Raw genomic sequence first — 24,162 nt, 5'->3', positions numbered from 1 at the left:
GTAGATGACGGTATGTGACAGTGGATAGCAGTAGATTACTGTAGATGACGGTATGTGACAGTGGATAGCAGTAGATTACAGTAGATGATGGTATGTGACAGTGGATAGCAGTAGATTACTGTAGATGACGGTATGTTACAGTGGATAGCAGTAGATTACTGTAGATGACGGTATGTTACAGTGGATAGCAGTAGATTACTGTAGAGACGGTATGTGACAGTGGATAGCAGTAGATTACTGTAGATGACGGTATGTTACATTGGATAGCAGTAGATTACTGTAGATGACGGTATGTTACAGTGGATAGCAGTAGATTACTGTAGATGACGGTATGTTACAGTGGATAGCAGTAGATTACTGTAGATGACGGTATGTTACAGTGGATAGCAGTAGATTACTGTAGATGACGGTATGTTACATTGGATAGCAGTAGATTACTGTAGATGACGGTATGTGACAGTGGATAGCAGTAGATTACTGTAGATGACGGTATGTTACAGTGGATAGCAGTAGATTACTGTAGATGACAGTATGTTACATTGGATAGCAGTAGATTACTGTAGATGAAGGTATGTTACAGTGAATCTTGATTCGCAAATTCGAAGGAGTAAACAACCCTACAAAACACACATAGTTTCAAAATAACTTTAAGAGGAAGGATTTTTACTTCAAAATTGATTCGAATGTAGAATTAATGATCGCAGACAAAATTTAGGTAGAAATTAGGTTCAATCAACCATTTGTATTATCAGAAGCGAAAATGACGACTTTATTTGGGTAAGTCTTCAAAAATACATGATATTAGACTACTTGGTCAGTTTGTGCCTTGTACATGTTAGTAAAATATTTGTTGTTAATAAGAAGGAGTTTCGGGGATTTTTATCAATTTTTTAGTGACATTTGTGAGGAATATGAACAATTTTTTGAGCAGATGTTTGCCACATAATTTGGGAAAATATATTGAAACTACAATTGGAGAGAACAACGTACAAAGTTTTATCAAATGCATTGTGACATTCTTCACGATTTAAGGTCGTATTGCTTTGGCAAAGAAGTCACCAAGAATGGGTGTGAGAATTGTAGTGTATAATAAAAAGTTGCACCAACTAACTGAGCCAAAAAACTATTTAATATACAAGATACCTCAGAAAAAAACATACTGGAAAGTTTTGAGTATGGCATGTGACTACTGATTTACAAATAAGTAAATCTGGCGAGAAGAAGAAATTATAAACTGCTACATTATTTTGTACTTATGGAATAACTGACCAAGTCTTTAAAATTACATCATGTAGTTTTAAAGACTTACCCAATTGAAGACTTAACTTTTGATTTAAATTAGTCTACTTTAAAATCTTTTATAAGATTTTAAATCTTTAAAATCTGTTTCCAGATGGCAAGCATAGATGCTTTTCTACGAATGCCCCTTCGTTCGAACTTAGTCTTCTCTCTCGACTCTAGATCATTGAACCTTCAAAGATGGCGAATGTAGCTACAGAAAATTGGGAAATGTTGTGCGATGAAACACGACTTTCCAGGACAGTCTTGTCCAGTATTGCAGATAGTAGCGAGGAAGGGAAGTTGGCATTGAAAGAAATCAGTGATTATGTATCACGAGAAAAATTTAACAAAGAGAAATTAGTCTCAAATCTTCAGAATCTTCGTCGTTCACGTGTCAATGCAGGTATAATGAAATAAACACTTATGAATGCATGTTTTGCTCGTAGAGTTTAATTTTTCGTTAAGTAATGTAAATGATGACTCGTTATTTTTGTTTATTTTCGTTCTTTTGTGTTATGTAAATATATGGCGTATTTGATTTTGAGTATACGTATCTTAGTAATCACTAATTTCACTGATGTCAATCGTCTCAAATTTTTATTATACAGAACGTGTAGGACACTGACTGACACTATGAATATCACCCAAAGAAAGTCGTACTATATTTTTCCGTACAAGGAAGTTCAAAAAAACCTAACTTCAGTTTTTAAACTTTTAGTTTTTGCATGCAACAGTATTAGACGTGAAAGTTTTAGTCTAAAGACATAATTTATATGAGTACACCTTGTTAGTCAAATGGAATTCACATTGCTGCCATAGTTAAAATTTTCATAATGATTGTCCAATGATGTCTGTTGTTTTCACCAGAGAAAGACAGTCCACTTACTTTGCTTCAATGAAATGTTTGATATTGTGATTCATAGTTTTATTGATTTTTTGATGTTTTAGTTTTAACTCGTTTAAACACTGAATGTTTGTAAGTATCTTATTTATGAGTTTTTTCCATCTTAGCATCTTCAACCATTAATGCGTTAATGGGAAATTTTGAATAAATGCAATCTTTATTTGCTCATTCTTTTTATTTGTGACTTGCACTTTTTGTAAAAAATCTTCTTTGTTCCTTAATAAAATTCAATTAAGAAATAAAAGATGTTTACTGTGTTTGCACAGCTTATGCAAATTGAGGAGACCTTTGGGAGAAATCGAGAGCAGATCAGTGCAAGCCCTAGACCAAAGGTTGCACATTATCGAGAGTTCTCACAAACATCTCCGAGGTTTACATAAGCCAGTGCAAACACGAAAAACATCTTTTATTTCTTTTATAATGCAACAATAATGTGAAACAGACAAATTAAAAGTAAATGTTTTTAATTCCTCCTCTAAAATGTATTCATGATCGATTTGCAAATTCTCTTTGACTGATTGATTGTTGTGATTGATTGATTGATTTGATTGGTTGAGCTTAGATGTGTTTTGCACAGGCTAATGCAAACACAGCTCTCTAGACCAATCAGCGCAAGCGTTTCATTATGTTTATTTTATAATGACAAATGAAACATATTGTAAGAAAATTGTTTCGGACGTATTTATAACCATGATTTTTATAGCACTTACGTACATCTATAGCAAGATTTGATGGTTTATCCTTATGTTTTTTGCATTGATTAAATTATTATTTCAGATCAATTAATAATTATGATTTCAGATCAACAATTTAATCAACTTGAAAAGCAATTGATTTCATGCAATAGTAAATTGGAACAAGAAACAAAATCAAATGAAGATTTAAAGAAACGTTTGGAAGAGACAGGTAGGCTCTAAAAATACAATTATTAATTACTAATTCCTTATTGCATGTTTTCAAATTATATTGTCAATAAGTTGTTATGTATATTTTTTTTAAAAATTTCTTTATTGTATATTGAAGAATAAATAATCGAAGATGGAACATTCAACAGCTGCATATTAACCTTTGCAACATCACAAAGTTTTGAACTATTGTTATTGTGTCATATTTCACATATTTTTAAAAAGGCTTGTAATTTTGCATAAACTTACTAATTTGAAAGGTGGGGAAATTTTTTCAGGGAAGGCATATGTGGTTGTGTCTATGCATGATGGCATATAAAATAGTTCATTGTTATAGAATGTTAGGTATGACACAGTGGAACTTTATTTTAAAATGCTACAGAAGTTGATTGGATGATTCCATATGGAGCACTACGTATGTAGGGAGTTTGTTTTTTAGCACAAGGTAGCTAGGACACACAAAGAACTTGGTTGCACAATGCAAAGTAGGACAAAAAGGATCTTTCCTTTCAATAGATATAATATCACATTACTTTTTAACTTGTCGTTTGATTAGTTGAAGCATTGGCATTGAAATCCAGACATTTAAGTGAAGTAGAGTCATCAAAAGACGAAGCACTTACAAATCTTGTATGTTTTATAAAAGTTATTAGTTGTTAATGTTGAACATTGGTCAAAAGATTGGTCATTCTATTGTGAATGAAAATTTTTCTTCATGTTATTTTAGTCCAAAGTCTCACTCCAAAATGAAAGTCTGGAAGGGGAGAAAATAAACTTTGTGACCACATTGCAGAGAAAAAATCAGGAAATTGACAGACTCAATGGTAAGGATGTTTTCATCTTCTTAGGAATAGGATGATATTGCAAATATTAGTTGGTGACATTTTCAGTCTCATGTACATTGTCAATTAAGTTATAATTTATTATTCAAATATTTAGAGGAATGGAAAACAATGTTTGAAAAAGTGAGCCATGCAAATAATCTACAATGTGAGGCAAAGGTTTGTGGATCATTTTTTCCCAAATAGTCAAATGATTTTGGCAGCATATTACTTTATTTTGTCTGTTTTTTGTTTGATTTAACTCTTGTCAATCTGCTGGCAGGTCAAATTGGATGAACTTACTAGTAAAGAAACATCTTATCAGGTTTGATTTAAGAAAGTAACTTCTGCAAATATATTTTTGATTTCATTTGATGTAGATTCCCATTATATATGTATTGTAAGTCATACAATAAATAAACTTTATATGACACAAATCTGCTCTATTCATGGGCATTTTTGACCTGTAGTGATTCAAATGCTAATGTCTTCCTGTTTTTGTTGTGTTGAATTGCATGTTTACTTGTTGGAGAAAAAATTAAACTGAATTTATTAAGTGTTTCCATTAAATTAATAGCAACTGAATTGTCGATTAATTTCCTTTGTCATTTGATTTTCTGATGTCAAAGCTTTTAGCTCAAAAATTTGCATTTTGTGTACCATTGTCTCCCCTTGTGGAAAACCTTGTTGATACTCCAGTAAAACATAAAGATCTTTTTTGTTGTGTAGCTTAAAGAAAGAAGACTAGTTGAGGAGAAAGAACTTTTGATGAAACAAAAAGACTGGTTTGAAACACAATTAAAAGAAAAGTCTGAAGCTTATTTCACTTTGAGGAAAGAAAAGGTGAGGCAAAATTTTTGTAACATTTCTCTAGTTATGTTGTTTACATTTTAAGTAGACCTGACGTATAAATTGATAAACAAGTCTTTGACTGAATAGACTTGTATAATAACTATTTATCAATATTGTTGCCAATGAAGTGCCAGGCAGGAAACGGATTCTCAATATAAATATTAGAGCGCAACAAATAATTTTAAACATAGTCATAAACATAAAACCAAAAACCAAATTGTTTATGATTATGTTTAAAATTATTTTTTGGGCTCTAATATTTCTATTGAGAATTTGTATGATAACTGGCAAAAACTATCATTACTGAACAGATTTATGTAATTTATGAATCTTGTTTATTGTTGTTCAGAGCTTAACTATTGCCCAGCTGCAAACATCATTAGATGCAAAAATTGATGAGGTAAACTTTGAATTATCTTTTTGTCCTACTTATGTTGATACGTTGTAAAATCTCATTTATATTTTTACATTTTTTTCTTTTTTATTTGAAATTTCATTTTTTTATTTTTTCTTCGTTTTTTTTTGTGGTTCAGGCAAACAAATTAGAGACTTTAAACGAGAACTTGAAAAAAGAGAATGAGGACTTAAAGACTAACCTTAACACTTTTGTTGATAAGTTAAAAGAAGTATGAATTTTTTGTGATTTGAACGACGTGATGGTTTCATTTTTCTTAGAAACGTGGCCACTTCGACTTTCTTAGTCCCGTTTTCATTTAATCGTTCTTAGACACGTGACCACTATGCAAAGACGGAGGAACATTATAAACTGGAACTGGCCTCTCAGAGTAAACTTGCTCTATTATACAAGGTTAACAAACGCTTCAACATGAGAACGAGGCTACGTACATACGTATTTAGATGTTAAACTACGATCATTCGTTCTGAACATATGTATTACTCAAAAACTTTGTTTGTATACAAGATCATGTGTTGTTTAGGATTCTTCTGAATCGTCAAAGTCAAAATGTGATGAACTTGTGAGCGCAGTGGAAGAACTTCAAAAGTTATTAAATGAAGCAAATGAAAGTAAGACTTTTTATGTTTAGTGTTAAATATTTGCACAAACGTTTCATGTTACAGATTCCTGGGAAATTTTGCTTTTATCTATTTACATATTACTACCAATGATATTTATTTTACTGAATGGTTTGAGTCTTGAATTTGATGTTGACTAACGTTTTGACATCCCTAGCTTTAGCTAGTGATTGAGTCCTTCATACGAATGTACTGACTACATGTAGAGTAATTACTACTGCGGAATGTGGTTTGCTAATGTAATTATTATATAGATCGTGTTGAAGTTGAAGGAAAATTTTCTGAAAGTGAAGCCAATCAAGAAAATATTGTTAAAGAATATGGTTTGTTTTTCCACTTTTTTTATAAACGATTTTATGATTTATTGCTTTCATATGTCACCATCTCTTTAATTTAGATGAGAAAATACAAACGCTGGAGAATGAATTAAAAAACGCCAATGATTTACTAGAAGCAGCTCGCCAACGAGGTTAATATGGCAAAAATAAATGATTGAACAATATTGAAAGTTTATCATTTATTTGTTCTTTCTTTCACAGGAATGGCTCCAATGTCAGCAGAAACTCTAGCGGCTCTCTCTCCTACAGCAGCTGCTACTAGCGCTTTCTTAAAGTCAGGAATGACATTAACGCAGGTAATGTACCATCTAGCGCTTTCTTAAAGTCGGGAATGACATTAACGCAGGTAATGTACCATCCTATGTTCTATGGTAACTCTTTGGTGTCAACCTTATCCATACTATCTTCTCTGATGACCTCCGTTAATATGTATCTTGTTCCTATTTTCGTTTTCTTATTTTCAGATTTATAACCAATACATAGAGACTCTTGATTCTCTGGAAATTGAAAAGGTCGAGAATGGTCGTTTGAAAGGCTATCTTGATGATATATTGAAGGTATTATGGGTTTTTTTAAAACAAAAGAAATGGTTAAAAATGAATGATACGTAAATAGATTGATGATTGACGTATTTACTTTTCACAATAAGTATAAGGAATGTTGGTGAAATGCAGTTCTTATATGTTGAGTAAAATATAATTTATGTTCCAGGATATTGAAGAGAAAGCCCCATTACTTCAAGAACAAAAAAAAGATTACGAAGCTGCTCTCATTACCATCGATAAATTAACGACAAAACTTGAGAATGCAATGAAGGTGACGTAATGTTAAAAAAATAATGACGTAATGTCAAAAATTAATAAATGAGTTCATCACGCCTTTATGCGTGCATAGAAAAGTGCGAATAATTTTTTTGCTTTTCAGGAGATGGAAAATTTCAGCATGGAAACAAGTGAAGCAGTTCAGAAATCTGAACATTTACGACGTGAAAATGAAAGAATGAAAATTCTGACGGCAGATCTTGCTTCACAGGTGCTTATGCTACTTATAGATTTACGTATTTAGTTCATTTTAGTTTTTTGTTAGAGCAGTTGTGATTTTTTCAGGTTAAGGTGTTGCTTAAAGAATGTGAAGAAGCAAGAGGCTCTGTTGTTAGCACTACATCAAGTATGGGCTTAGATGAACTTACTCAATCTTACAACGAAGTATCCAGCTCTTCAGAAGTTATTTCCAAAAGACTTGTTACATTCAGGTTAGTAATTTTTGATAATCATTAAATGCTAAAAATCATAATTATTTTATTTATTGAACACGTTTTTTTTACATTGAACACTTTTTTTTTACATTAAACACGTTTTTTTTACATTGAACACGTTTGTTTTTACATTGAACACGTTTTTTTTACATTGAACACAATGTTTTTACATTGAACACGTTTGTTTTTACATTGAACACGTTTTTTACATTGAACACGTTTTTTACATTGAACACAATGTTTTTACATTGAACACGTTTGTTTTTACATTGAACACGTTTGTTTTTACATTGAACACGTTTTTTACATTGAACACAATGTTTTTACATTGAACACGTTTGTTTTTACATTGAACACGTTTTTTTTACATTGAACACAGTTTTTAAAAATTGGTGAATTTGTAATTTGTAAATCATCTTATACAGTTAACCTTCTCAGTTATTGATTGGTAAAAATGATTGTATGCATTTCTAGAAATATTGAAGAACTTCAAGAACAAAATCAAAGATTGTTGACAGTGATTCGAGAACTCAGTGAAGAGAAAGAAAAAGAAGAACAAAGAGAGAAGGATAATAAAATGTAATTTATGTCTTGGATATGTCACATATCATTGATCATTAACGAACACATTTTAACAAACTTTGAAAGAAGGCCGCGACTGAGATTAATTTGATGTTTTGAAAGTGCTATTTGAAATAAATCTTTGTTTACAGTCAAATTGATATGAAACGTAAACTGGATGAAGCATTACAAGAACTTGAAGAATTGAAAGATAGTCGTCAAAGACAAACATCAATGGTAAATTGCGGGTCGTATGAAATGCTGTTGTCTTTACAAAAATTAAAAATCCCATCTTGTAAACATATATTTATAACATGTGGTAAATTTTTTCAGATAGAAAAATTTAATACCATAAATTCATTTATTTCTTTAGGTTGAAGCTGTTGTGAGACAACGAGATATGTATCGTGTTTTACTGGCAAATAATGGTCACACTCCGGTCAGTTCTTTACGCTTGTTTTTTAAACTGTGTAAAAGTTTTGTTATTGATGATTTATAACGGAGCCTGGTCACACTCCGGTCAGTTCTTTACGCTTGTTTTTTAAACTGTGTAAAAGTTTTGTTATTGATGATTTATAACGGAGCCTTGGTCACACTTCGGTCAGTTCTTTACGCTTGTTTTTTAAACTGTGTAAAAGTTTTGTTATTGATGATTTATAACGGAGCCTTGGTCACACTTCGGTCAGTTCTTTACGCTTGTTTTTTAAACTGTGTAAAAGTTTTGTTATTGATGATTTATAACGGAGCCTTGGTCACACTCCGGTCAGTTCTTTAGGCTTGTTTTTTAAACTGTGTAAAAGTTTTGTTATTGATGATTTATAACGGAGCCTTGGTCACACTCTGGTCAGTTCTTTACGCTTGTTTTTTAAACTGTGTAAAAGTTTTGTTATTGATGATTTATAACGGACCCTTGGTCACACTCCGGTCAGTTCTTTACGCTTGTTTTTTAAACTGTGTAAAAGTTTGTTTTTAATGACTTATAACGGAGCCTTGGTCACACTTCGGTCAGTTCTTTACGCTTGTTTTTTAAACTGTGTAAAAGTTTGTTTTTAATGACTTATAACGGAGCCTTGGTCACACTTCGGTCAGCTCTTTACGCTTGTTTTTTAAACTGTGTAAAAGTTTGTTTTTAATGACTTATAACGGAGCCTTGGTCACACTTCGGTCAGTTCTTTACGCTTGTTTTTTAAACTGTGTAAAAGTTTTGTTATTGATGATTTATAACAGAGCCTGAGGTGTGTATGGGAGATTATGGCCTGAGGTGTTTCATACAGTCCAAGCGATAAAGGAACGAGGTCTTTACGAAAATGGAATAATTTTTTTATGAACAAATGAAAATCTTTATTTTAACACGCTGGTCCCCTCAATCGACTTTGATATTCACAAGGGACGTTCTTTTGTACAACTAGAATTACATAAATCACCAAACTATGAAATAATTGTAAAGGCAAAAGATAGGTTTAGATAATCAGATATTTACAAAGTTTAGATCTATCCTTAAATACAAACTAAACTAAATCAAAAAATGCAAGAAGCAATTTTATTTGAAAAAGTGACATATTTTTGCTATCTCAGATTTCTGTTGGAATTGAATCCAAAGCAGTATCTTCAGCATACGCAAAGCCTTCGTAATATCATGTAGACTGTGATCAGTAATGTCTTCTTCCGTTGTTTGATTACATTTTAGATTAAACCTCGGCAATTGTTGGATGAAAGTCAGAATTACGGAGAATCTTCAAAAACGGACGAAACTGGCAATGCTTTGAGGGAATTGCAAAAACAATTTGAGGCTTACAAAAATGAGAGATTAGCCAATGAAACGTAAGGCGAACCTACTTAATTATATCGTTTGTTAAATGTTAAGGTTTTTATTCATTTTTACTCTTCTTTAGCTATGATAATGTCTTTGTTTGAAATATGAGTTCTTGTTGCTTTATGATCAGGGAAATAAAGGAAAAGAATGAAGAACTACAGAGTACTATTGCTCAATTGAACATTAAAAATGCCCAAATCATTTCACAGGTAGACTTATTTATTACATCCCAATCCTCTAATCACAAGCCATCAATTATCAATGATTGTTCTTACGTACCCCTTATTATCTATGATTTTCCCCAGCTTGAACACGCCAATGACCGTTGCAAGCTGCTGGACAATAATAATGTCAGTTTGAAGCGTGAGGCAGACGCTTTACGAGATAAATGCGAGAAGATGTCTTTGAGCTGCGCCAAAATGGAGGTTTCGTGTGAGAACAGCAAACAGGAAATGATGGAAACGAAAGAAAGATTAATGAGAAGTGAGGTGAGCGAAATATTACGTCATCAAATACCACCCATTTTTTGAGAATAACAGCTCGAAATATAAGATCTAACATACGGTAGTTACAATGAATAAGTTGTAAATGTAATCTTTGTTTTTATTGTAAGTTTAAAAGTAGCAAAAATGAATTGAGTCACACGACATTTGTTATTGTTTATTGAAATATACATCCTAACATTTAGGTGATGTATGAGAATTTAACGGAAGAAAAAAATATTCTAAAGCAAGCGGAGGCAAGACTTTTAGAAGAGAATAAATCTTTAGTGAAGCAACAAAAAGGACAGAATGTTTTGTTGACCAATCTTCAAACAATACAGGTTTGTTTTACCACAATAAACTGTGCGATTATCTATGTGTCTTTTGCTGCTTGATTTACTGTAACTAAATGATTGGTTACTTCATTTATTGTTACTCAATGATTGGTTACTTCATTTATTGTTACTCAATGATTGGCTACTTGATTTACTGTTACTCAATGATTGGCTACTTGATTTACTGTTACTCAATGATTGGTTACTTGATTTACTGTTACTCAATGATTGGTTACTTCATTTATTGTTACTCAATGATTGGCTATTTGATTTACTGTTACTCAAGGATTGGCTATTTGATTTACTGATATTCAATGATTGGTTACTTGATTTACTGTTACTCAATGATTGGTTATTTGATTTACTGTAACTAAATGATTGGTTACTTGATTTACTGTTACTCAATGATTGGTTACTTGATTTACTGTTACTCAATGATTGGTTACTTGATTTACTGTTACTCAATGATTGGTTACTTGATTTACAGTAACTAAATGATTGGTTACTTGAGTTACTGTTAGTCAATGATTGGCTACTTGATTTACTGTAACTCAATGATTGGTTACGTACTTGATTGCCTACCTGATTGCAGGCTTCTCATTACTGACTGTTCGAACCATAATTAACCATTGTAAAGTTGGTCTTTTGTTGATCAACATTTATTCACCACATTGTTTTATTAATTGTGTCACATCTGAACAGTGGCGGATTAAAGGTGTCTTGGGCCCCTGGTTACGTATATTTTCAGATAGGGCGCCTCCACATTATGTGTATTTATACAACTTTTGTGAAAACAGACAAATTACACCTCCTAAATGTTACGTTAATCTATGATGTGTATCTTTGATGCAGATCGTACATTACTCTGATTTTGTGTATTAACGTAGGATTGAAATTTTCAATTCAACTCTAGCATTACCTCTTTTTGACAATCATGACTACTTTCTACTATATTATTTTAAAAATACTACAGCGGCTGCGCCCCCCCTAAAACTAAAAAAAATACTGTCCCCTGGCTGTAGCCCAGTCACTCCCCCTAAGCCGCTACTGCATCTGGAATGTTAAATCTAAAACTTTCACTTTTGTTCTTATGCGATTATGAATATATGAATTTTATACCGACTTATAATTTCTTTAGAACAATCTTGAACGACAAGAGTACGATACACGATCTCGTCTTACTAGTCAAATTGATAGGCTTGAACAAGAAATTGTCGTTCTTAAACAGAATTTGAAACACGAAAAAGAACAGAATGACGACCTGATTACATCGTTGAAGGTCTGTTGCCAGTAATTCGTTTCGCTTATTCATGTTTGGTTTTCACGATAGACAGATCAATTAGTTCTGTAGATCAGGGGAGCAATAAGGATTGCTAAAGGTATGGGTTTATGGCATGAACGCATTTTTATATTTGCCACAGGGGTGGTGCTGACAATTTCAGGGGGGTGAGCTGGTAAAGAAGTGACGTAAGACGAAGTAAGGGAGTAAGGATTTTTGGAACTGTCTGGAGTCGAGTAGGGTAGCCACCGAAGGTAGTATGGAAAGCTCAAATATTTCCCAGAAAAACGCAGTTCAACTTTACTACTGATTTGTTTTGCTAAAAATTGGGGAAGTTAAAATGTTGCTTAGAGGAGTGAAATCTGATATTTTGGCGGTGACACCCCCCTGTATCCCCCAGGAAATCAGTTCATGGCTTATGGGCGTGTCATAGGGAACTGCAAGTAAGCACGAGTTGTTGGAAGCAGTCAACAATAGCAGTGTTGGTACAGTAAGGTAAACTTTAAGATGTTGATTAAATGATATTTTTTAGGGTGAAATTGCTGAAGAAAAACGAAAGGTAGAGAATGGAAGTATTTTACAGAAGGAAGCAGAAAATCTTGTGGAAACACTGAAATCTGACTTAAACGATGTAAACGCCCGGGTATGTGTTTTGTAAACATCTTAACCAAATTGCGTTTCTCTTAGTGTATTGTATGTATTTTAGTTATCAGAAAAAGAATCTTTGCTGTCTGCAAGCGAGGCAAGACTGAATGAAATTTTAAATCGAAATGCTAGTGAAAATCAAGGTACTTGAATATCTTGATCTTTTGGATTCAGTTATCTTTAATTGTTCATAGTGTGAAATTCTTGGAATTTCGTGTTCTATTCGTGAGTTAACATTTTAGATGACCCGTATCTTCAAACTTTAAAAGACAAGGAAGAAGAACATGCTATAGAGATGGAGAAAATGACAAACAAATTTAACGAAGCGGAAGCCAGGAATAGCGGTAGATATTGCTTTACGTATTAATGTCGCTGTGTAAACTATGACATTAATTGATGAGTTCAAAATATGATACGAATATCGCCATTAGTAATAAAAATAATTATTTAAATTTACACAAAACTGGTAGCTTACATGTGATACACCGCCCCCCCCCCTAAACTATCCTTCATCCTTCATGACTGTTTTATATTGCAGTTCTGGAGAATTGGAGAATCAAATAACGCTTCCCCCCCCGTCTGACTTTCATGACTATTTTATATTTATACTACAGTTTTAGAGAATCAAATAACGCTTTCGAAAAAACATTTGGAGCAGTATAAATCTATGTTGTCTGCGAATGAAGAAGCATTGACGGAGCTCAATAATGTAAGGACAGTTTTAAAATTCATGTGGTTTCTAAAAGTATACTGGGGAAGGCTCTTCATGTTAAAAAATCCTTTAATTATTACAGTAATTACTTTGTTATTGTTTTTTCATATGTATATACACTTGTTTACTTGTGGTATTACGTTTATTTTGGTTATGTTTATGTCGCTTGGTCAATACACCGTGTCTCTGCCTATGATAAAAGTTATTAAAACAAGCATTATACCTTATCCTTGTTTATACATTTTGCTATACATATGATTTGTTGTAGTATTTTTTGTTTTTAGTGGCTGTACGAACGAATGTTCTGGTTGATTCATTCAGCTTTAAATTTCGTTTTTAGACAAGTAAATTATTCGAAGAAAAATGTGAAAATGAACAAAAAGAGAAAGAGAAAGAAGTTGCATCTTTGATGAAGTCACTAACGTCTTCACAAGAAAGAATCACAATCTTAACAACAGAAAATGAAAAATTGAAGGAACAATTAATGAAAGAAACAGAGAGCTTACATAAAACTATCGATATTTTAACATCAGAAGCCAAAGAAGCTGTAAAGAGAGCAGAGCTTTCACTTGAGCAAGAGAAAAGAACTTCGGAAATTTGTGAAGAACAGAAAGCATTAGCGGCTGAGGTGAGTACTGCGTAACGTGTAATGAATTTTTTGTCGTGATTTTTCTGTAGTCATTAATGTGTATATGAATTGTGTTGATGTTCAGGATATAAATGGAATTATTATATTTTTTATTTGCGTTAAAGATTTTTTCTTGTTAAAGTATAAATTATGTTTGTTTTTTTTGTCTTTCAAAAGATTCAACTTCAAACTCTTAAAACTAAATGTTTTTCATTAACTATACTTCCGTTTTTGCAGCAATCTTCAGTTCTCATTATGTCAATTGTTAAAATTTCGTAATTTATTTAGACGCAAGGGAAATATCAAAACGAGTTGTTGCATCATGCTTCAGACGTGCAAGCCTTGACAACAGCAAAACAACAGGTTACAATAAACACTTACTTTTCCCGCTTATTCTATACATCATATATTCTACAATTTGTTTATGCCGTATGCTGTCTATAGTTTTAACCTTTTTCGATAAGCACTTTTTTGATCTCTTGTATTTGTAACCTTAGTTAGAAGATGTTGAGTTGCGTCTTGCGGAAGCTGAAATGAATAACAAGAGGGCAGAAAGCAGTTTAAATGAATGTAAAGCATCTTGGGAAGAGAAATACCGACTTCAAGCTCAAGAACTTAGTAATATTGTTAGTCGTTGTGAAGAACTAACCAATCAGAACGCATTACTTCATGAACAAGGAGAAAAGGTAAAATGTGTCTTGTCAAAACATTGATAATTTTGTTCTTTGATCAACAACTTTATTCAAATAGTTATTTTAAAATGAAAATATTTTTATAAAACATGTCATGGTTTATTCTTGTACAACCTTAAATTTTTGTGTCGTTTGTTGAAAAGCTTTCACGGCAAGTCTTGGCGGCCCAAAATCGCTCCATGAATGATGGAAATGTCGAAAGTAAGATGCTTGAATCAGCTCAACAGTCAGATAATCGAACTGTCAACGATTTATGGGAGGTGATCAGGTATTTATATTTTCATTAATTCTTTATTGATTTTATTTTGATAACATTTGCTTTTAAATATACTTCAATTTTTTCTTTTTTAACTATGTCACATTAAAATATACGTAAAAATATTTTCAATTAATTATTTTTCAGGTTTGTCCGTAAAGAGAAAGATATAGCGGAGACAAAAAGTGAACTGCTGCAATCAGAATGTGTTAGAAACGAACAAAGACTTCAATTTATTGAGAAGCAACTTCGCGATACTGAATCATTACTTGAGAAAGAAAAAGAAAGAACGAAATCGTTGCCTGTTGATGACGCAGAGTACGAAGAGATCATGAAGAAAGTAAAAATGTTCACTGAAGTGGAGGAAACAAATAAAATTTTATGCAGTGAAAAGGAAACTTTACAAAATAAAGTGGAAGAAATTGAAGATCGGGTAAATTATATATTGTTTTCAAAAACAAGTTTTGCTAAGCAAGGCGACATGTCATGTAGAATGTTTGCAATCAAATAATGATGAAATGATTGATTTTAGATGAAAAAGTCAGAAAGTAAAATGATTTCTTTGGAGCAAAATTTGAAGAATTTAACGGAACAAAAGGACACTTTGGTTGGTGAAAAAACTGGAATGAAAAATGAGGTAGAATATATGAAAATTGTTTTGTTAATTACAATTGTTTTATTTTCATAGTAAAGAAAACCTTAAGTCCTTAAGGAAAATCTTTATAAAATCATAAGCAATAAGCAATTTTTTAGGATTGAAAATCGATAATTTTTGTAAAACTCACGAAAGACTAAGCATTTTATCTATTTTTTTAAATAGAAAGAAAATATGAGTGTTTCTGCTTTTGAAATACCCATTATAAATTATCTTAAGAGTTAAATCTGTTGTAAGTAAGAAGTGAGATGACGTGAAAAGGTGTAAATTGACGATAATGCATTTTATTTTACTACTTGACAGGATCAATTTGCTTATAATAAATGTTATTCTTACGGAATTAAAATTTGCTAAACGGTCAATGAATTGTTGTATTTCCGGGAATTTGTTTTTTTCTTAAATTCCGGATTCTATTTTGAATGAAAAGTGTAAATATCTTTGCGGTAGATACAAGCATGTATTGTTCTCATGATAATTATCAGTCGCTAGACGTTTGTGTTATCGAGTTGTTATTTTTATTTGTGTTTAAGATCCAACGCTGGCGAAATCGTGTGAATCAGTTGACAGAACAAACTAAAAATCAAGGAGATCCAGATGAGATTAAGAAATTACAAGAAGAAAAAAAGCAAATGGCATCTCAACATAAATCTGCTTTAGATGAAGTAGAGAAATCCAAAGCAAGGATGGAAGCTATGCGTAATGAAATCACAAGGCTACAGGCTGAAATAAATGTGATGAAGGTATGTTGACAGTTGGAATAAATTTTTTTTGTTGAAATAAGATAAAGGTGGAAAACTCGTTCGTCTGTAAAATATAATGGACAAGATAAAGTTCATTTTTTTTTACATTAGACGGAAAACAGCAAAACTCAAGAAGAATTGAAGAATTCAAAATCGACGAGCACAGCCGCTTTAGCAAGTCTGTCTGAGGAAAAAGAAAAGTTGGAAAAAGAAGTGAAAACAAAAATGGAAGAATTACAGGAGAAAGCAAAGTTTATTCTACAGGTAATTTTCAACGTTTGTTTGGTAATTTCAAAACTTAGTTTTTTGTTTATTGTCTAATGCCTTTTGTTCATAGATTGTAGTAAAAAATACATCTTTCTACATAAGTACATACGTTTGTTATTTTTGGTTTTTGTGAAATGTCTTTGTAGTTAAAGAAACTCGCAAAGCGTTACAAAACACAATATGACGAAGTTGTAGCGGAGAAAGAAGTATTGAACAAAAAATTATCAGAAGAAAAACCTGAGTCAGATGTTTTAAAACAAGATGAAACAATCCAAACTTTGAACTCAGAGAAAATTTCATTACAACAAGAAATAGAAAAATTAAATCAGAACTTGACAACATTCAAGGTATATGAAATATGCTGGAAACTTGTTTACATTTTTAAAAAGACTTTGAGAATTTATTCTTTATTATAGGAAAATGAAGACAAATCTAAGAAAACTTTGAGTTCAGCCACAAAGCGCATTCGTCAGTTAATGAGTAGGTTTTTTGTAAATATAACATTAAATTGCTTGATTGGTGTAGGTTTTATCGCAGTATAAATATTAAATTCATGAATGGAATGATTACCTTTGTGTTTTTTTGTTTAGCTGCGAAAGAAAAATTAACAAATGAAGTTGATGAGTTAAAGAAATCAATGGAAAAAGTTCGAGAAGAAAGTGAAGCTGCAAGCAGCGAACGTGAAATGCGTTTAAGTGCTTTATCAACACAGTTTGAAGGTAAACAATCGCGAATGGAGAAAGAACTTAAAGAGAAGAATGAACTTATTGAAAAATACAAAGAAGAAAAAGCAAAGATGGATGAGAGAGAAAAGGAAAAAGATAGGTATATAGTTATTTAAGATAGAATGTTTTCATGTTGGTTTATGTAGTCATATCTTTGTATCCTCTCCTGTAACAGCTAAACACTGCGTGAAAAATTTCTAGCTTTATTCAACTGTAAGTGTTACTGTTGTAATCAATTATTTTATGTTATACCTACTTATTTTTTCTTGTTTTAGTGAACTGGAAAAACAAAAGAAGCGACTTCAGCAATTTGAACGTGTTAATCGTCAGGCTCAACAGAAAATTAAATCCCAAGCTACCACAATTGCTACATTGACTGCTTTACAATCATCTGGGACAGCATCTTGTGCTGGGGGAAACACGGGTGTAAGTGAGGATACGACTCAAGTGAATACTACTTTACCTCCTACTGCTGCCGTCAAACCTACTGCAACATCCTCTACACCTTCTTCTGTACGATCCATTGTTACTCCCACTGCTAGTATTCGTCCAATGACTTCAGCTACAGTGCAAGCTACACCAAGAGCAACAGTACCTCCAACTGTAACTGCACAACCTTCAGTTTCCCCTATTGTCAATACACAGTCAACGATATCCCCTACTATCGCTACACATGTCGCAGTAGCCACTAGTGCAAGTACTCAAGTTGCTCTACCATTTAACATGACGTCACAATCATTAGTAACTTCACCAACGTCTGTCACAACACAATCTGCGGTTTCTGTTACTGTCACAACACAAGCCACTCCATCCTTGAATATCATATCGCAATCTACGAGTACCCCTATTGTCCATCCATTACCTTCTGTCTCCACTGTTGTAACGTCGTCTGCAACAGAACTTTTGACAACACCTGTCAGACCGATGGCCTCTTCTGTTATGGTAACTATGACATCAACACAAAACATTGAAGACAGAACATTTGAAATCGTTAGTGATGAACGTCCATCGACTTCTGGTGAAAGTCAACTTACCGTTACTGAGTTGAGGTAAACGATGTTTATGTTTTCTATGGTGGCTGATTTGTCCTTAGGTTTTGTACTTTTCAATCTCGAAACGATGGATTTCCTTATTGTTTCAGCAATGTTTTTTCTTTAATAGTGATGTTGATTTTGATATTTTTTACAGTTCTGATGAAGGTGCTATCTCCAAGACAAGCAAAGATGTTAGAGTTGCAAATAAGCGATCACGTGACTATGAAAGGTAATTTTTGTTGAGATTGCTAAATATAAAGATGAAATAACAAAATAAATTATATATAAACATAAATGTTGGAGATATTTCACAGATCATATGTTAGTTGATTGTAAATATATTGTTAATTGTGTTATCTTACGTGTGTTATTGGAATATTCAGCTCATCAGAGTCTTCACTCGGAGTTCAAGAAGCCAAAAAGTCAAAAAGAGAAACTGTAAGAGACTCTCAGCTACATACAATTAAACACCACTTGCATGCTGTAAAACAACACTTCACTTCGCAGTTCGTAGTGTTGAATTGTTGGCAGTTTTTAAATAAGTTATTGAGAATATTGAAATCAATCATTTTTTAAGGTACAAATTATTGTGATTGCAACTGTTTGGCAAATAATATTGATAAATTTGAACTACCTGTAATTTTTTAAACACAGAATAAAAACTGTCCAATGTATACGATCTCTTGATCTACAGTCAGGAATGTACTGTGTTCACGGATGAAATCATTGTAAAAATTAAGAAAAGAAACATTTTATACCTCTACCAAAATATTTTATATATCATAAGTTGCATAAGTTGTTTGTATTGTATGTCTACATAAATTGACAACTTTTCAATATCTTCGAGCTCACTGTTGTTGTGAAAATTTTATATTTAAGGTTCCTGAAGTGTCTGACGTTATCGATGAAGAGGATGTACTTGATGTAATGGCAGACGACGATGATCCTATTGAAGAAGGGGAAATGTCAAAACATGTTGTCGGAGAGCTCAAACCTCACGAAGTTGAAGAAAAAAGAGAAGTTTGTAGAAATGTCATTTTTATTTTAGTTCGACAATTATAACATCATTTGCTATAAATTAAGAAAGTTAACTTCAGTGCGAGATTAATTATTCATTATTTATTATTATTTATTATTTTCACTTCAGTGCGAGATTAATTATTCATTATTTATTATTTTTTATTATTTTCACTTCAGTGCGAGATTAATTATTTATCTTGACTTATAATGTGTAGGTTGTATTTATCGATGATGAAAGTGAAGAAGATGATGAAAGTAATAATGGAGACGAAGCTGATGATGATGATAGAAAAGATGATATTGATCAACAGATTGACATTGATGAAGATGAAGTTGTTGAAGTTATTGATGATGATTGTGATGACGTTGATGATATAGATATTAAAGGTTAGAAATTTATTTATCATTATGTTTTCATAACATTCACTGACAAACACGTAATAATTTTTCTTCAGAAGAACTTGCTGATGAAGATACAAACGAAGCAAGAGAAGTCACTGAAGAAGAATGTGACAGAACATTATTACACACCGGTTTGTACTTTCATCGATATTTCATGGTATAAAGTGTATAATAATTATATATGTATGGATGTGCATGGATATTCATGAATTGTAATGATGTATTGATGCGTTTTGAGGATGATTTTAGTCGTCTGGTTTTGGGGCTAATCATGTTTCATACGATAACGGTAGAGCTCGATATAGTCTGCCTAATTCTGCCTGTTCTAGTAAATCTAACAAGAACTCAACTTATAAATATATGTAAATCACGTTTTAGTTTTTGGTTTTTGTACCTAAATATTCTTCTACGGACATCTGTTCATAAGTAAAGGTGCAAATATGAATATTATTATTGTAGAAAATGTCGAAAGTACTAGCTGTCTTGGTGAAAGGCCATCACAAAGTCAGAGAATACGAGATGTTGTGATAACAACTCAAAGTGTATCTATTATAACACAACAACCATTTATTCGTTCCCAGTCTCATCTTGCACCTTTCTCATTAACGCAGGTTCGTTAATCTCCTTATCATATTGTTCCAGAATATTTGAATATTTTCCCTTTGACAACAATTTATCACTGGACTTTGCAGGCTCAGTCAAGTTCTGGAGGTTTTGATGAAACTGATGATTGTACGGTTCCTAGTACTCCAACGTTATTTATACCAAAACGAACTGATGGTTTTGGTGAAATGATAAGGTAGGTATACTTTACTTTACAAAACATCACAGTTAGAGAATTTGTCGTGGTGACTGTCTGTGTTTATTTCCAGTTCTCCACGTGTTCACCATCCATCATCTACATAACTGTCTGTGTTTATTTCCAGTTCTCCACGTGTTCACCATCCATCATCTACATAACTGTCTGTGTTTATTTCCAGTTCTCCATGTGTTCACCATCCATCATCTACATAACTGTCTGTGTTTATTTCCAGTTCTCCACGTGTTCACCATCCATCATCTACATAACTGTGTGTGTTTATTTCCAGTTCTCCATGTGTTCACCATCCATCATCTACATAACTGTCTGTGTTTATATCCAGTTCTCCATGTGTTCACCATCCATCATCTACATAACTGTCTGTGTTTATATCCAGTTCTCCATGTGTTCACCATCCATCATCTACATAACTGTCTGTGTTTATATCCAGTTCTCCATGTGTTCACCATCCATCATCTACATAACTGTCTGTGTTTATTTCCAGTTCTCCACGTGTTCACCATCCATCATCTACATAACTGTGTGTGTTTATTTCCAGTTCTCCACGTGTTCACCATCCATCATCTACATAACTGTCTGTGTTTATTTCCAATTCTCCACGTGTTCACCATCCTTCATCTACATAACTGTCTGTGTTTATTTCCAATTCTCCACGTGTTCACCATCCATCATCTACATAACTGTGTGTGTTTATTTCCAGTTCTCCACGTGTTCACCATCCTTCATTTTTGTTTGGCTCGACAAGTGAGAGCAACCAATCTGACGGTCTTGCTATGGGAATGTCAGAAGAAGGTTTGTATTAAGAATGTCAGTCTACAATATTGCAAATAAACATCATTGTATATTACAGGTCTTCGTGTGGATGATACGAGATTTGATATTATGGCTTCATCAGGCGAAAACGAAGATAGTGATCTTATTCTTGGTAATATTACGATACTTTTGTTGAATTAAACTACATTTCAAGGTATAAGAGGCGAATCTTGTGACTTGCGTAGTTATTTTTTATGTTATTTCTTTTCTTAGATAATGTTGTCCCTGATTTAGATGAAGCAACTGCCGTCCAGTTGACGTCAGATGGTTAGTGTTACTTTATGTTAGAGTAACTTTATTTCATTTAGGAGCAGTTGACGTCAGATGATTTGTGTTACTTTATGTTAGAGTAACTTTATTTCATTTAGGAGCAGTTGACGTCAGATGATTTGTGTTACTTTATGTTAGAGTAACTTTATTTCATTTAGGAGCAGTTGACGTCAGATGATTTGTGTTACTTTATGTTAGAGTAACTTTATTTCATTTAGGAGCTTTTGACGTCAGATGATTTGTGTTACTTTATGTTAGAGTAAATTTATTTCATTTAGGAGCAGTTGACGTCAGATGATTTTGTTACTTTATTCTAGAGTAACTTTATTTCATTTAGGAGCAGTTGACGTCAGATGATTTGTGTTACTTTATGTTAGAGTAACTTTATTTCATTTAGGAGCAGTTGTCTACAATTTTACTGTCATTTAAATGAATGAAACTATTCCTACATCTTTTTCTTACTGTGATATGAATGTAAATATCCTTAGCAAATATATTATTACTTTAGATGATGCTGGAGAATCTTCTGTGATTACTGCTATAACAAATACTGATATTTCTGAACAAAATGTGCCAGAGACTGGGGAGAAGTTTGAATGTACAGATATAGTGGAGTCTGGAACAGAGGGAACTAAGGATGAGCAAATAGCGTCTTCAATACCTGAGCAAAAAACGTATAACATAATTATGCTATCATTTTGCCTTTTTCATTTCGTGCAGAATGACAACTGTAATATTATAGCTTGAACGCCGGATAATTTAACTGAAAAAAGTTTTTACAGTGTTTAAGTTGTGAAGGATGAACTTCAAGAGCTCGCAATTTTTATAATTATAAAAACCTTTTTTTTATTTCAGTGAAATAAAAGAACCCGAGGAGGCAAGCTCGTCCAGTAGTAACTCAGCATCATTAGATAGTCAGGGTAAACATTACGTATACATAAGAATTTCGTCAATATCATTATACTATGTCACAATATTTAATTGTGAGAAGATAAGTATATTTAATCAAGTTGTGGCTAAACACCAAGGTTGCCTTCGTGTTTTATTTTAAGAAGAGAAATTTATACAGTGTTAACATAAGGTCAAAAACGGGCTTTATTAAAGTTTCTCGTTAACTTGTTTATATTTTAATTTTAATGGAAGTTTCGGAAAAAGTTCAGTTGAACTTAGAAAGATATGAATCCCAGTAGTTAAAATATCATTATTATTATTATCATGTAAAACGAATGAGTTTGTTTTAGAATCTGGTACAAAAGAAACGGAGGAACGACAATCAACTACAGTATTTGAACCTTCGACATCTAGAGGCAAAGCAACAACGATCACACAAGGTAGTTTTACGACATCGTTATTACGATAAACATTATATAACCCGTATGTTACAATAACTATGTTATAGTAACAAATGAAAAAATGTTTCCTCATTCTTTTGAGTGCTTGTCGTAAAAAACCTGATTAAGTATTGACCAACGAGAATAGACTTGTGCTGGTCTTTGTTCAAGTTTGCATCAAGCTACAATTAAAATCGTTTTGTTATTTTAGCTCGAGCTAAGTCAACAGTCGTTCAACTAAGAAGACCACTTCCTCAAACATCTTCAGCAGGTTTAAATGTCTTATGTTTTATTGCTAAGTTAATTAAGCCATTTTCAAATTCGCTTCATGTTTTGTAATATTTGATTTAATAATTGTTTTTCTATCCAAAAATACAACAAGATGTTTTTTAAGCATGTTACGACTTTCTTTTTAAAGACGACGTTCGACCGGCCGTACGTGGACGTCGACAAATACGGAGAAATCAAGGTATGGAAAAAACTCAGATAATTCACTCTCAAATAGCAATTTTCGACAATCAAATTCTTCCTCCGCTTCATTTTGAAGTATGTTTATCTAACTGTAGGTCGTGGTCAATCAGCTCGAGGCTTGATACGACGAGGTCGTGCTAGACAACGTGATAACTTATAAAGACTTTACATAAGTTAATGGAAGAATAGTTACAGAGACTTGCAGAAAATATCGTGTAAAGACTTTACTTTGATGAAATAATTCTGGTTATTTCATCACAGCTTTCTCAACTCTTCACTTTTAATTAAATAATGTTATCTTAGGGACGTTTCGCACATTTTTTGTAAATCTGCATATTTTTTTTGCTCATGCAGTTGAGTTTTATTAAACTTCTTTAAATACGTATTTTTTTATTGCAAATATTTAATACTTTGTGTTCAAGTATTTGAGATTTATAACAACTGTTACAACTAGCTTGGCACAGACTTTTTAGGTTAGTTAACAAGGAATGCAAAAACATGAATGTTATTCAACTAGATTTGATTAGAAACTTAAAATATATCAGTTGTTTTATAATTGTGGAGATTATCTATGATCACAATTCTCTTCGAGATATTTTTCTGCTGATTTCAGAGCGCTTTGTGTGTCATGATATTGAACTAATTCACAAGCTCTGTCGATATTTGCCCATTCATAATGTTGATGTTCATTTGATAGTTTAATTTTGAAGTCTTGGTCTCTTAACTCTGCAAGCCAATAAATTACCGTTTTCAAAACACCTTTTACTGGATATTTCAAGACAACTTTAAAATCTTTAATGATCTTTAAAGATTCAGCAAC

The 24,162-nt window shown here is 32.4% G+C and overlaps 1 protein-coding gene across 5 annotated transcripts; it reads left to right on the top strand.

Moving 5' to 3' along the window:
• The first annotated feature begins 1,453 nt into the window (after positions 1-1,453).
• LOC124448495 (nucleoprotein TPR-like) lies at positions 1,454-23,727 on the top strand. 5 transcript variants are annotated; one of them, XM_047000364.1, is made up of 58 exons: positions 1,454-1,684; positions 2,987-3,091; positions 3,647-3,720; positions 3,818-3,914; positions 4,030-4,091; positions 4,195-4,236; positions 4,641-4,754; positions 5,113-5,163; positions 5,297-5,389; positions 5,491-5,571; positions 5,702-5,789; positions 6,053-6,121; positions 6,196-6,267; positions 6,338-6,432; positions 6,601-6,693; positions 6,848-6,952; positions 7,061-7,168; positions 7,243-7,388; positions 7,866-7,970; positions 8,105-8,189; positions 8,326-8,391; positions 9,640-9,773; positions 9,896-9,974; positions 10,071-10,253; positions 10,454-10,588; positions 11,721-11,861; positions 12,394-12,504; positions 12,568-12,649; positions 12,749-12,850; positions 13,121-13,215; positions 13,559-13,846; positions 14,135-14,209; positions 14,344-14,532; positions 14,682-14,806; positions 14,942-15,227; positions 15,327-15,431; positions 15,980-16,189; positions 16,301-16,453; positions 16,603-16,803; positions 16,873-16,936; positions 17,047-17,281; positions 17,457-18,230; positions 18,370-18,444; positions 18,599-18,653; positions 19,095-19,235; positions 19,451-19,622; positions 19,694-19,768; positions 20,097-20,248; positions 20,330-20,436; positions 21,158-21,249; positions 21,308-21,382; positions 21,484-21,537; positions 22,049-22,214; positions 22,396-22,460; positions 22,782-22,871; positions 23,083-23,142; positions 23,290-23,340; positions 23,438-23,727. In XM_047000364.1, the coding sequence occupies exons 1-58, from the start codon at positions 1,480-1,482 to the stop codon at positions 23,500-23,502; spliced, it is 7,218 nt and encodes a 2,405-aa protein (XP_046856320.1). In that variant the 5' UTR covers positions 1,454-1,479; the 3' UTR covers positions 23,503-23,727. The 5 variants fall into 5 exon arrangements, with proteins under 5 accessions (XP_046856320.1, XP_046855749.1, XP_046856770.1 ...); XM_046999793.1 differs by having other exon boundaries at positions 19,691-19,768; XM_047000814.1 differs by lacking the exons at positions 1,454-1,684; positions 2,987-3,091 and adding an exon at positions 3,439-3,575 and having other exon boundaries at positions 19,691-19,768.
• The last annotated feature ends 435 nt before the right edge of the window (positions 23,728-24,162 follow it).

The sequence above is a fragment of the Xenia sp. Carnegie-2017 genome, unplaced genomic scaffold (assembly GCF_021976095.1).
Source record: "Xenia sp. Carnegie-2017 unplaced genomic scaffold, XeniaSp_v1 HiC_scaffold_1, whole genome shotgun sequence".
NCBI classification, from domain to species: domain Eukaryota; kingdom Metazoa; phylum Cnidaria; class Anthozoa; order Malacalcyonacea; family Xeniidae; genus Xenia; species Xenia sp. Carnegie-2017.
This window is presented reverse-complemented; position numbering and strand designations above follow the sequence as displayed.